Raw genomic sequence first — 13260 nt, 5'->3', positions numbered from 1 at the left:
TATCTGAGACCCTGGGAATGGGTCCCACTGGTTGTTGTATATTTATTAGACTGCTCATTAAAGCCTATGTAAATGACTCCTGGGTTCCTTCTCACCACTTATTTTTTGGCTGTGGGGCTTGAACTCAGGGCCTGGGTGCTATCCCTCAGCTCCCTTACTCAAGGCCAGTGCTCTACCACTTTGAGCCACAGCTCTACTTCCAGTTTTCTGGTGATTAATTGGAGATAAAAGTCTCATGGGCTTTCTTGCCTGGACTGGTTTTGACCTGCGATCCTCAGATCTCAGCCTCCTGAGGCGTGAGACACCAGCATCCAACCCTTATCACTTTTTATAAGAATTCATTTTTATTGTATGTTTTTAAAGTGTACAATGTAATGTGTTGATGGACAAGATCTGATAGGCAATAAAGATGTATTAGCACATAACCATGAAAACTGTAGCAACTGGCAATGGTTGGTGTAATGTTCTTAGAATCATCTAGTCTGTGACCCCTAAACCTCATTCTGTAACCTGGACAGCATTTTGGAAGTACAGGGGTTGGGACAGAGATTTGGTGTAGCACCTGCTCCCCTACCCACATTATTCTCCCCCCCCCCCACATATATATTCATTCTCTCTCTCTCTCTCTCTCTCTCTCTCTCTCTCTCTCTCTCTCTCTCTCTCTCTCTCTCTCTCCCTCTCCCAAATACAATTTTCTCAGTTTTCATGGAGTATTGGGTCCAGGATGCTGAGGATGCTGGAGTCCCTCTATATAACGGCCTAGTATTTGCATATAATGCACATGTCCTTCCATATTGTCTAAATCATCTCTAGATTACTTAAAACACCTACAATGTAAATGCTGTGTAAATAGTTGTGAATTACACTGTATTGCTTAGAGGCTGAGGACAAGGAAAGAATGTCTTTACATGTTCAGTAGAGACTTTTTTTTCTGATTTTTCTTTTTTATTTGTAGCTGGTTGCATTGGAGGCTGTGGATCCTACAGGAACGGAGGCTTGGGCATACATTCGTAGGGACAATGAGAGCTATGAAGGGCACCTAAAGGGCAGAAAAAGAGCAGTGGAGATGGTGGGAGATTTTGAGAGGAAGTAACAATGGCAAGGAGGTAACCTTGCCATTGCAGGTAATACTCTGCAATATTAAGTATTAGAGGAAGATTTCAGGCAGGAAATAGTGTGATAGTGTTCTCAGAATTAAAAAGAAACCAAAGGTTGGGCGCCTGTGGATCACACCTGTAATCATAGCTACTAAGGAACCTGAGATCTGAGGATAGAAGTTTGAAGCCAACCTGAGCAAGTCTGTGAGACTCTTATTTCCAATTAACTGCCAGAAAAGCCAGAAATGGAGTGGTAGAGCACCAGGCTTGAGTACAGAAACTCAGGGACAGCACCCAGGCCCTCAAGCCCTCGGATCAGCACACACAAAAAAGCAGATTATTATGGCTCTGGACCATAGTGAGTGACTAAGAAAGAGCTGAGTGCCATGGAAGATGGAAAATGGCTATGGAGAGTATGGGTTTTCTTATGAGGGATTTTGTTCTCCTAGCTCTTTGAGTTCTGTGTGGTAGAATGGATTATTGAACATCAGGGGAAGCTGTGAGGCCTGAACTGTTCCTTGGTGATAAGCAGAACTAAACATGGATATCTAAGAATGCCAGTGGAGCTGAAACATCTTTTGTTTTGTTTTTGTGAGGAGGGAGGCTAAGGAAAACAGGTTGGAGAGAGGAATGATGGGAGAATACAGTCATAATACTTAATGTACATATGTAAAAACAGAAATAGGTAACTTGAGGGGATGGGTGAATAGGGGAGAGACAGGGGAAGAAAAATGGAAAGGGTGACACTAATCAAGATTCACTGTACTCATAAATTGGCCTGTTGAATTGAAGCCCCTTCGCACAACTACCTAAAGATATTAAATAAATTAGTCCAATGGACTTGATGATGAGTGAGACCTTGGCGGGGATGGGGGCAGTGGGGGGAGTTGTGAGGTTAAGGATGAGCCTCAGGGCTTCTGCTAGACAGTGTGCAGTGTGATCAGGGGTCCAGTCTCCTCTTGAATAGAATGGCTTGTGTTAAGGGTCCTTTTTACTAGATTGGTGAATTGACGTCTGCAAAGCTTTTAGCTTGGCACACGGTATAACACAGTATAAATACTAGAACTGATGTACATGATGGTTATTCATCCAAGGTCTCACAGCTGGCTGGCAGAGTGTCCAGACAAGAAGCCAAGGCTGAGCCTCGTGATTTAGACTATGTCATGCGTTGCTGAGCTGCCTCCTTCAATTACCCTCGAGTATTTTTTTGTTTGTTTGTTTATACAGACTCTTGGTCAAGTGTTGGGTCATCATGGTACATGGTGAGTTGTACTTACTGTAACATGTATGGCACCAATATAAGAAATTTCTGGGTTTTTCATGTAACCTAGAATCCCAAATTTTAGGTTACATAAGACAGTGCCATTCCACATGAAACATGGGGCCAGGCTGGTGGAGGAAGGAGGTGCTGGAAGAGAGATGTTCTGTGAGTAGCTGCATTGTCTCTGGCTTCTTTTTGCTCAAGGCTAACACTCTACCACTTGAGCTACAGAGCCCACTTTTGGCCTTTTCTGTATATGTGGCGCTGATGAGTCAAACCCAGGGCTTTATGCTTGCTAGGCGAGCACTCTACCACTAAGCCACATTCCCAGCCCCTATGAGTAGTGTTTAAATATTAAAAGATATACTTTCCAAAATATAGCCATGCTGGTGTCATACACAGCTTAGTACCCCAGAGTGGGAGCATTCACTCTTCAACAAGAGATGGTGTTGAGAATCCTTAACACAGGAAGTTAGAGGTCACTGAGCCAGGGAAGGACAGAAAGCAGGCTAGGAATGGTATAGCTCCCCTGGACCGTCAGGTTGTAGTGCTACATCTTGAAGAAGTGTTTGAAGTGCTTCTCTCTGTCAGTTTCAACTAAGCTAATATTTTGGAAATACTCTTTGTACTATGCCTTTCTCACGAACCTCTGTGAATTTAATGCTTACAAGATGTGGGGGGAAGTCTGTCAGCCTCAGTCCCCATCCCCCAGAGTCCGAGAAGCAGATTTTTTTTTTTTTTACAAGCACCAGATTGCACCTGCAAGAATTTTTCCATTTATGAAACGGGACCTGAGACCATTTGCAAATGCATCCTGTAAGGAAAGAGTTTCAGAAAGAGGCTCAAGAAAAGGCCATGCCAATCCTTCTCCTTCTGGAGGGCATCCTGTTTTGTTGCACCTCTATCTTGGACAGCATGGGAGAAGACTGTTCCTCATTACCAGGGAATGTGAGTCACTCCCAGATTTGTGTGATTGGGATTCCAAAGCATTGCTGTATCCGATGGTCTTATTAAATCCAAGTGTCAGTGCAGCCTTTCAGACTGTAGGGGAGAGCTCAGTTACAGCTGGTGACTTGGTTCTGGTTACTACACAGAGACGCTGGCGAGAGCAATGACCCCCTCCAAGTACCCAGAATTCAACATACAGGGCTGTTAGCAACTCTTCCAAGATTTGGGGGTTTCCTGGTTCACTTCATGGGCTTCAGTTGGTTTCAGCTCCTTGTTTATATCTGCATTGAGATGTGCGTACTTTAGGGGGGAAATGTCCTGGTGCCTTGACAAGCTAGTGCCAAGATTGTCTGGCATTTACATAGGGTTCCTCATTCTGATTTGCTCAGTTTGAGCACCGTGAACTGCACAGAATCCAGGATCTAGCAAGGCACTATCCATTTCCAGCTATTCCAAACAAAACAACTAAAACATCAACTAGAGAAGGAGACTCAGTGGTTGCCAGAAAATTTTTATACTCTGTCTTTTCTTTCTCCTAGAGTGTTTCACAGCCAATGGTGCAGATTATAGGGGAACACAGAACTGGACTGCTCTGCAAGGCGGGAAGCCATGTCTGTTCTGGAATGAGACTTTCCAGCATCCATACAACACTCTGAAATATCCCAATGGGGAGGGCGGCCTGGGTGAGCATAACTATTGCAGGTAAGATGTGGCTACAACACTAAAGAAAAAAAAAAATCTCTGGTCTCTTCTTTCAACCTCCTGTGCTGCTCACAACTAGGGAAAGCTTTCTTGTCTTTCTGACCAACTCAGAAAGCTTTTCTTATTGTGCATGTGTGTGTGTGTGTGTGTGTGTGTGTGTGTGTGTGTGTGTGTGTATGTGTGTGTGTGTGTGTGTTGTGCACCACACACTTGGAACTTGAATTCAGGGTCTGGGTGCTGTCCCTGAGCTTTTCTGCTCAAAGTTAGCACTCTACCACTTGAGCCACAGCTGCACTTCTGGCTTTATTGGTGATTTTCTGGAAATAAGATTCTTGTGGACTTTCCTGCCCAGGCTGGCTTCGAACTACAGTCCTCAGATCTCAACCTCCTATGTAACTAGGATTACAGGTGTGAGCCATCATTACCCAGCTAAAGGATTTTTTTCTTTTTTTGGAGCAAATGTCTTGCTGTGTTGCCCAGGCTGACTTGAAATCCTGAGTTCAAGAGATCTTCCTGCTTCAGCCTTCCAGATGGGATTACAGGAATTCTTAACTCTAGAGTCCATGTGTATTCATTGGCTTCTTTAGGGAGATGATACATGGCTTTGATTAGATTTTCAGTTGTCTGTGATTGAACATAAGTTAAGGCTCACTGGTATATAGGAATGAGAGAGAACAAGGATTCTAATCATGTGAGGCCTTTTAGCTACTTACTCCCAAGATTCTGATAACATGACTCATGGGTACTCAATGTGTTTAGTCATTATTAGGACAGGTGCATATGCAGCCTCTTGAGCCACTGGGACAGGGAAAAATGATTACTGAGTGCCATATTCTGTCCTGCTTCCGATGGTATGTGGATATCTCAACCGAGTGGCACTGTTGACTCAGCTGAGCCAACACATAGATTCCCGTATTATACGATCCCCTTGTTTGCCTTCTGCCTTCTATGTACCTTTGCTAACACCCCAGAACCCTTGTGGCTATAATGAGGTCACCAGTCTGTGTTTTTCCTCTCCTTGTACCTTCAGTTTTCTCCATCATCTATTCTACTTTGTGTACCCGCCTATTTCCTTTATTTATTTATTTTTAATGTTTTTCCTCCTATTTGCTTTTGTTTGTTCCTCAAAGGTTTTTTCAAACACTACAGATATTTACTGTTGATGTAGTGTGGCTCTTGTTTTTTCCTCTTTCCTTGAAACCCTCCCTGAGTCCCACCACTGTGTATGAGTTGCTTCCCATTTTGTTCTTTTGAATTTTCCTGTTCAAGTTACATGTGCTTGTTAAACAATTCTTTTTTCATTTTGTTTTCAAAGTTGTACATATTGATTTAATTTTTGCATAAATGAAAAAAATTAATTCCACTCTATTTCTGGTATATTACCTTTCTCTAATTTTTCTTTTTTTTTTTTTTTCAAATTTTTATTCTCAAACTGATGTACAGAGAGGTTACAGTTTCATACGTTAGGCATTGGATACATTTCTTGTACTGTTTGTTACCTTGTCCCTCATACCCTCCTCCCCCCTCTCCCTTACCCTTTCCCCCCCTGAGGTGTTCAGTTCACTTACACCAAACAGTTTTGCAAGTATTGCTTTTGTAGTTGTTTGTCTTTTTTAACCCTGTGTCTCTCAATTTTGGTATTCCCTTTCAATTTTCTAGTTCCAATACCAGTATACACGGTTTCCAATATACTCAGATAAGATTACAGAGATAGTGTAGGTACAACCACAGGAAGGTGATACAAGAACATCATCAATAATAGAAGCTACAGATACAAATGGGACGTTGAAAGTAGTCACAACTGTGATATAACAATTGTCTCCATAACATGGAGTTCATTTCACTTAGCATCATCTTAGGTGTTCATAAGGGTATAGCTATTGGGCCTTGTGATGCTCTTCTATGACTTGCCTAAACCTGTACTAATTATTCCCAATAAGGGAGACCATAGAGTCCATGTTTCTTTGGGTCTGGCTCACTTTACTTAGTATAATTTTTTCCAAGTCCTTCCATTTCCTTACAAATGGGACAATGTCATTCTTTCTGATAGAGGCATAAAATTCCATTGTGTATATGTACCACATTTTCCTGATCCATTCATCTACTGAGGGGCATCTGGGTTGGTTCCAGATTCTCGTTATGACAAATTGTGCTGCAATGAACATTGTTGTGCTGGTGGCACCTTTCTCTAATTTTTCTATGCATAGGAATAGTTAGGTTGCGTTGGGAAGAATGTTTAGGCCCAGCAAAGAATGTTTTGTTCCATAGATACTTGACCTCTTGTTCTAGCATATTTCTTTTCTTGTTTGTGTTGTAGGGCTGGGGAAGCCTCTACCACTGAGATGAACCCTAGTTCCCTAAAGTAGCTTCTGGTAGGAGGCTGTTGGGTATTCCATATTCTCTTGCCTTCCAAAGCCCTCTCAAAGAGCTATTTTTAAGTCTAACTTTAAAGTACATTGTTAATTTCCAGTGAGGCTGAATTTATATGAAGGATATTTCCCCCCCCGTAGGATGGCACCATGTCTAGGAGCACCTTTATCCTGATTTTTTTATTTGAAGGACTGTACCATGCCTGAATTACAAGTTTATTTTTCAAAATGAGAGGCTGAAATTGGTGATTATCACATCAAAGTCCAGGTCTTTTGTTTCAGGATTGCAGTGAAGTAAGGATGAATTTGCTGGGTTTATTTTTTTATTAAGCTACTCTGATGCTTTTCCGAATGGCTTTGACATTGATAATAAAACAGTTGTTTTTCTAAGGGCTTTACCCAATACGACATCAAAGCTGACCAGTGAATAGAGGGAGGAAAATCACAGTGAAATACTGTCTAAAGAAGGGCTTTTGTACAAGTCCTCCTACTTTAATTTCTCAGCTGACACCCGACACCGTATTTGTCTTTTGTCTCTCAGCCCCATCATATCTGAGATGTGTGGGAGTTGGCGAGTGATGGGAACACATTTCCTGGGATGGGCTGAAGTATCTGGATTAGAGGGGAGGGCAGAGACTGGGGAAGAGCAGGGCTAGCACTGGCACCTGCTTTTGGGCACAAGAAATAAAAGGACCCTTTGTGCCTCCAGGAAACTTATCTTGTAGGCCACACAATAGTCTTATCCGCTCAGGCCTGATAGGGGTTACAGGGTCTTTATGCCTGTTTCTGGCCTAGCTGGAGTGTCAGGTTTCTAGCAATTTGACGTTCTGAGTACAAGTGAAGGGGCTTGGAAGTAGTGAAGGGAGGCGAGGCTTTTCTGTGTGGACAGCATCCCCCTTCCCCCTCATTTGTCAATGCTCTTCAGCAGTGCCACCATTTACTGTCATGACATCACAGAGTTGGAACGCCAAGCTGTTCTTATTAAGGGATGAGGAAGTAATTATTTAAAAAATGTCATTGTCATGATTTTCATCATTGTGAAGGTTAAAATGTATACTGTGAAATATATGTAGTAACTTAAAAACTCAATAAAAAAATCACAAAGCAGTATAATATTCTGTTCTCAGATCACCTTAACAGTTCTAGAATGTAAGTAATTTCTAGTGTGAGAATAATTTTAAGAATAGTGGCAGTTATATATACCTGTCTTGACCTTTAATCTTTAAAAAAGATAATAAAAAAGACCTATGTAGTGTTTTGACCTATAAAAACAATAAATAACATAATTTCCATATCAGAAGTGAGTGCCAGCATGTTAGGGGGATGAGCTTTGAGGAAGGACTAGGGCCCAGTTCTGTTGAACAGGACTTGGCCAGTTCTATCCAGGTGGGAGGTTAGCAGAGGAGTCTGTACCATGTGGATTTACTGGTAAAATATTGCACACTTGAAATACTCATTGTTGAGGAAGAAAATGAAGAAGAGGAAAAAAAATTAAATTGTCATAGGGCATTTTAGACTCAAGCCCAGACTCAGATTTTATAAGTCAGATCTGGCTACTCCTCCCAAGAAGCCAACTGAAAGACAAGTCATGGTGAAGCCAGGGAAAGGAGGTCTATGACCCCTTACTGGCAGCGAATTCCTCTTCTCAACCATTTTCCTCTTTATTCCCCAACAGACCTCATGAAGTTTTAAATAGGAGGAGGAATTGTGGGCAAGGGATGAGGTATGCAGAATTGTTAACATACTCGGTGCATAGGCAGGGGTGGTAGTCTTGGAAGTTCTTCCATGATGGGGTTTATTACAATATGAATCATGGACACCTGGCAGTTTTTCCTGGATTCTAAGATAGTGGAAAATTTGCTGCCTGAGAGAATGGCTCAGGGCAAAGGACATAGGTGGAAAGTAAAGGCTGGAATGCCTAGCTTTTGTCCTGCTTTGAGTTAATTTGTGGGCCCAAGGAGGGAGTCAATATTTCTCAGCAAAAGCAACTGTTAAGGCCCTGTTACAAAATCTTCAATAGTCTTATCACCTACAGATAAATACTTTTTTTTTTTGGTCAGTTATAAGGCTTGAACTCAGGGCCTGGGCACTGTCCATGAGCTCTTTTGCTTAAGGCTAGCGTTCTACCACTTTGAACCATAGTTCCACTTCTGATTTGTTTTCGAGAGGTTAATTGGAGACAAGAGTCTCATGAGGAGTTTTCTGCCAAGGCTGGCTTTATACCTTGATCCTTAGATCTTAGCCTCCTGAGTAGCTAGGATTATAGGCGTGAGCCACCAGCACTTGGCCAGATAAATACTCTTAAGAGTCTAGTGTATATCTTTTCTAAATACATCTCACAGTTCTGAGGTTTTATCTATGATCTTATAACTAACTGTAAAAAACAAAACTGAGTGCCAATGGTTGTAATCCTAGCCTGTAATCCTAGCTACTCAGGAGGCTGAGAATTGAGGATTATGGTTCGAAGCCAGTCTGGGCAGGAAACTGTGAGACTCATCTCCAATAAACTACCAAAAAGCTAGAAGTGGAGCTGTGGCTTAAGTGGTAGACCAATAGCCTTGAGTAAAAAAGCTTAGTAGGAGCTCAAGCCCTCGGACTGACACACACACACAAAAGCAATAAGACATCATGACTATCCATGTTAAAAGTAGCTCTCTACAGTACATTTTCCCTAACTGCATAGCCCACATCTATCTATCTATCTATCTATCTATCTATCTATCTATCTATCTATCTATCTATCTATCTGTATCTATCTATCTATCTATCTATCTTTCTTTCTTCATTTTTAAAATTGTTATTATAAAGGTGATGTACAGAGAGGGGTTACAGTTACATAAGTCAGATAAAGAGAACATTTCTTTTTGGAAAATGTCACCTTTTCCCTTGCTATCTATGGTTTTTTGATGCTGGAGTTTGAACTCAAGGCCTCACCTTTGCACTCTACCATTTGACCACACCTCTATCCTGTTTTATTTTGTTTTTTGTTAACTGGAGATAAGCATCTCACAGACTTTCCTGCCTCGTCTGGCTTTGAACCTTAAGCTTCAGGTCTCAGTGTCTTGAATAACTAGGGTTAAAGGTGTGAGGCACCAGCGCCTGGCTTTGGATATATCATTTTTGTTTAAATAATCCCTTATTGTTGCATTTCTTTTGCCAGTCCTGGGGCTTGAACTCAGGGCCTGAGCAATGTCCCTGGCTTCTTTTTGCTCAAGGCTAGCACTCTACTACTTGAGCCACAGCGCCACTTCTGGCTTTTTCTATATATGTGGTGCTGAGGAATGGAAACTAGGGCTTCATGTATATGATGCAAGCACTCTACCACTAGGCCATATTCCCAACCCTGTTGCATATTTTTCACTTCCAATTTTTTATCATAAAAATGTTTTTTAACATCTATGTAAATAAAGCCTTCCTTAGAGTAAATTTCCAAAGAAGAAATTGCCAAATAAAGACTTTGCATCCTTTGGGCTGGGGCATGGCTGAAGTGGTAGAGAACCTGCCTGCTAAAGTATAAGGTCTTGAGTTTAGGTCCTAGTACTGCAAAGAAAAAGCTGCTGGGTTTTTGTTTTGTTTTTTTAGGGCCTTTGATGCTAGTTCCCAAATTGCCATTTGAATTGTTGGTCAGTGGATATACCCAGGGCAGTGTTGAGAGTATCTGCGCTCACTTAATCCTTGTAATATTCAGATTCAAGCTCAAAGTGCAAGCCTATAAAGCAAGCAGAACCCTAAGTTCAAAGCCAAGTACAACAAAAACAAAACAAAACCCACAACACAACCTCAACACCAGGTTGACTTGAAACAATTGCAGTGGCACTGACTGTGTCATATTCCCCCACAGGAACCCGGATGGAGATGTGAGCCCCTGGTGCTATGTGGCAGAGCATGAGGATGGTGTCTATTGGAAGTACTGCGAGATTCCTGCTTGCCAGAGTAAGACCATTGCACCCTCCTATGGCTTAGAGGTCCCCCACTCCAAGGGCAGAGCTCATTGAGCTAGGCCAGTGAGTTTCCTGAGGAGATACAAGGACAGGCATCCTGGGCTGCGGTGTTTGAGGAATTGGACCATGGTGTGTTCCCCAGGTGGTGAGCCCCGCCTCAGTCAGCTCCTCATGTTGCTGGAGGAAAGAGGGTGGCAACTCAGTAGCAAGATACAGGGGGAAAAAAGATAACTTTTCACTTTCTGAAATGGATTTTTTTGAATGAGCTTTTTTTTTTTTTGAACAAAACTCCTTAAGTACACCAAAACTAAGATATAATACTTGTCATTACTTAGTTTTATTTGGTTTCAGTCACCTGAAAAATGATACTTGATAAATATCAGTCCAGATGGTAGTTCTTTTACTACTCACATTATTATAAAGTATTGTTTTTTCCTAAGATAATAATTCACAGCCCAGTTCCTTCAGTATCTTATTAAAAGGCTTGTTTCCTTGTCATTTCATTCACTTAGTTTATGCAAAGTGCAAAGGACACCCTAGTATCAAGGGAGTAGAAAATATAGGGGGAATCTTTTTTTATTGTTAGTCATGGGACTTGGACTCAGGGCCTAGGTGCTGTCCTTAAGCTTTTTTGCTCAAGGCTAGCACTCTACCACTTTGAGCCACAACACCACTACAAGTTTTCTGGTGGTTAGTTGGAGATAAGAGTCTCACAAACTGCAGCCCAGGCTGACTTCAAACTGTGATCCTCAGATCAGCCTCCTGAGTAGCTAGGATTACAGGCATGAGCCCCTGGCACCCAGCAGAGGAATCTTTAAAAAGATACTTTAGTTGGTGGCTCATGCCCATTATCCTAGCTACTCAGGAGGCTGAGATCTGAGGATCACAGTTCAAAGCCAACCTGAGCAGGAAAGACCATAAAACTCTTAGCTCCAGTTAACCACCTAAAAAGCTGGAAGTTGAACTATGCCTCAATTGGTAAAGTACTAGCTGAGAGTGGATAAAGCTCAGGGTCATGAGTTCAAGCCCCAGGACTGGTACCAGAAAAGAAAAAAAGATACCTTAAAGCTTGGCATGGTGGTACACACCTATCGTCCCAGCAGTGGGGATGCTGAGACAGAAGGATGGCAAGATCCAGGCTAGTGTAGATTAAATCAAAACTAACAAAAAGTAGCCCTTTAAAAACCATTATCTCTCAAATCTGGGAATGTGGTTTAGTGGTAGAGTGCTTGCCTAGCATGTGTGAAACCCTAGGTTTGATTCCTCAGTACCACATAAACAGAAAAAGCCAGAAGTGGTGCTGTGGCTCAAGTGGTAGAGTGCTAGCTGTGAGCAAAAGTAGCTCAGGAAGAGTGCCTAGGTCCTGAGTTCAAGCCCCAGGACTGGCAAAAAACAAAAACCTCAATAAAACAAAACAAACCACTATCTCCCTTTAATGTGTTGTACAAAGGGGCTACCACTTCAGAAGTCGGTAATGAGTACTTTTCTTTTTGTGAACAACGTCACCTAATCCTTTACTTTCCTCCTCCCATCCCTTCCCAAGAGTTGCGTTTTCCAGTTAGTCTATATTGGATAGCATGATTGCATTTGGTCTCCCTTCCTTTCTATGCACCTTCTTTACTCCTCCAGAATTAAAAAAAAAAAACAACCCAGCAACAACCACCACCACCACCACCACAAACAACAACACCAAAAACCTTGTTTCCGGGCTGGGGATATAGCCTAGTGGCAAGAGTGCCTGCCTCGGATACACGAGGCCCTAGGTTCGATTCCCCAGCACCACATATACAGAAAACGGCCAGAAGCGGCGCTGTGGCTCAAGTGGCAGAGTGCTAGCCTTGAGCGGGAAGAAGCCAGGGACAGTGCTCAGGCCCTGAGTCCAAGGCCCAGGACTGGCCAAAAAAAAAAAACAACACAAAAAAACCTTGTTTCCATTTCCTGGGAAAAATTACGTTTTAAGATATTTGAAAACAAGGTAGAAAATATTGCAGCCAGGTTTCACAAAAGGCTTAAAGTATGGAAACATAAATGAAATCTGGTTTGGCCTTTGAGCGGGACTCGTTCCAGAATCTGCTGTCCTTCCTCTCCTTCACTATTTGGGATGCTCAGGTCCTTCTGTGAACCATGCAGTGTTTGTACACACCCGTGCCCATCGTCCCCATACTGAAAACCACCTCCAATGGCTTAGAATGCTGATACTCTGCATAGTTGTTCTGCTGCACTGTTTAGAGGATGAGACAAGGAAGATCCTGAGCATGTTCACTGCAGATGGAGGGGGTGTCCCAAATATTTTCAATCTGGGCCTAAGTCTGGAGATGTGGAACCCATAAATAAGGCAGAGCCTGTGGATATAGAGGAGTATATAGGTGTTTATTGTCATTTCATCTATTAAAGTAATAATAGTAATATTATTATTATAATTATTTACAATACTGAGCGCTGAACTGAGGATGTTGTGCATGCTAGGCAATTGCTGTACCATTGCGCTAAACCCAGCCTCAGATTATTATTTTTTTGTTGATGTTGTGGGGCTTGAACTCAGGGCCTAGGCATTGTTCCTGAGCTTCTGTGCTCAAGGCTAATGCTCTACCACTTTGAGCCACAGCTCCACTTCTGGTTTTCTGGGGGTTAATTGGAGATAAGAGTTTCATGGACTTTCCTACCTGGCTTTGAACCATGATCCTCGGATCTTAGCCTCCTGAGTAGCTAGGATTACAGGCCTGGTGCCTGGCTAGAAGATATTTTTAAACATGCCAGAGGAACAGAGTTTTTCAGTTCCCAGACCTAAGCCAAGGAGCGTTCACTCATACATAACCAGTCTGCTAGCTTACTGTCTCTTCCCATAAGCCATTCTTTGTCTTGCTCCCCCTTCTGCTCCTTAGGACAGAGGTGACATGAAAGTCTGGGACTCCCCTCCCCTAGGCCTGCAGCTGCAGTGAATT

General features: G+C 42.4%; 1 protein-coding gene across 2 annotated transcripts in view; it reads left to right on the top strand.

Annotated features, from left to right (window-relative positions):
- The window catches only part of Kremen1 (kringle containing transmembrane protein 1), an 85012-nt gene that overhangs the window by 22207 nt on the left and 49545 nt on the right, over positions 1-13260 (top strand). For both annotated transcript variants that reach the window (XM_048342712.1, XM_048342711.1), the window contains exons 2-3: positions 3846-4008; positions 10219-10310. In XM_048342712.1, the coding sequence (XP_048198669.1) occupies positions 3846-4008; positions 10219-10310 (255 nt within the window). The remainder of the gene's footprint in view (positions 1-3845; positions 4009-10218; positions 10311-13260) is intronic.

Source organism: Perognathus longimembris, chromosome 3 (genome assembly GCF_023159225.1).
Source record: "Perognathus longimembris pacificus isolate PPM17 chromosome 3, ASM2315922v1, whole genome shotgun sequence".
Taxonomy (NCBI): Eukaryota; Metazoa; Chordata; class Mammalia; order Rodentia; family Heteromyidae; genus Perognathus; species Perognathus longimembris.
This window is presented reverse-complemented; position numbering and strand designations above follow the sequence as displayed.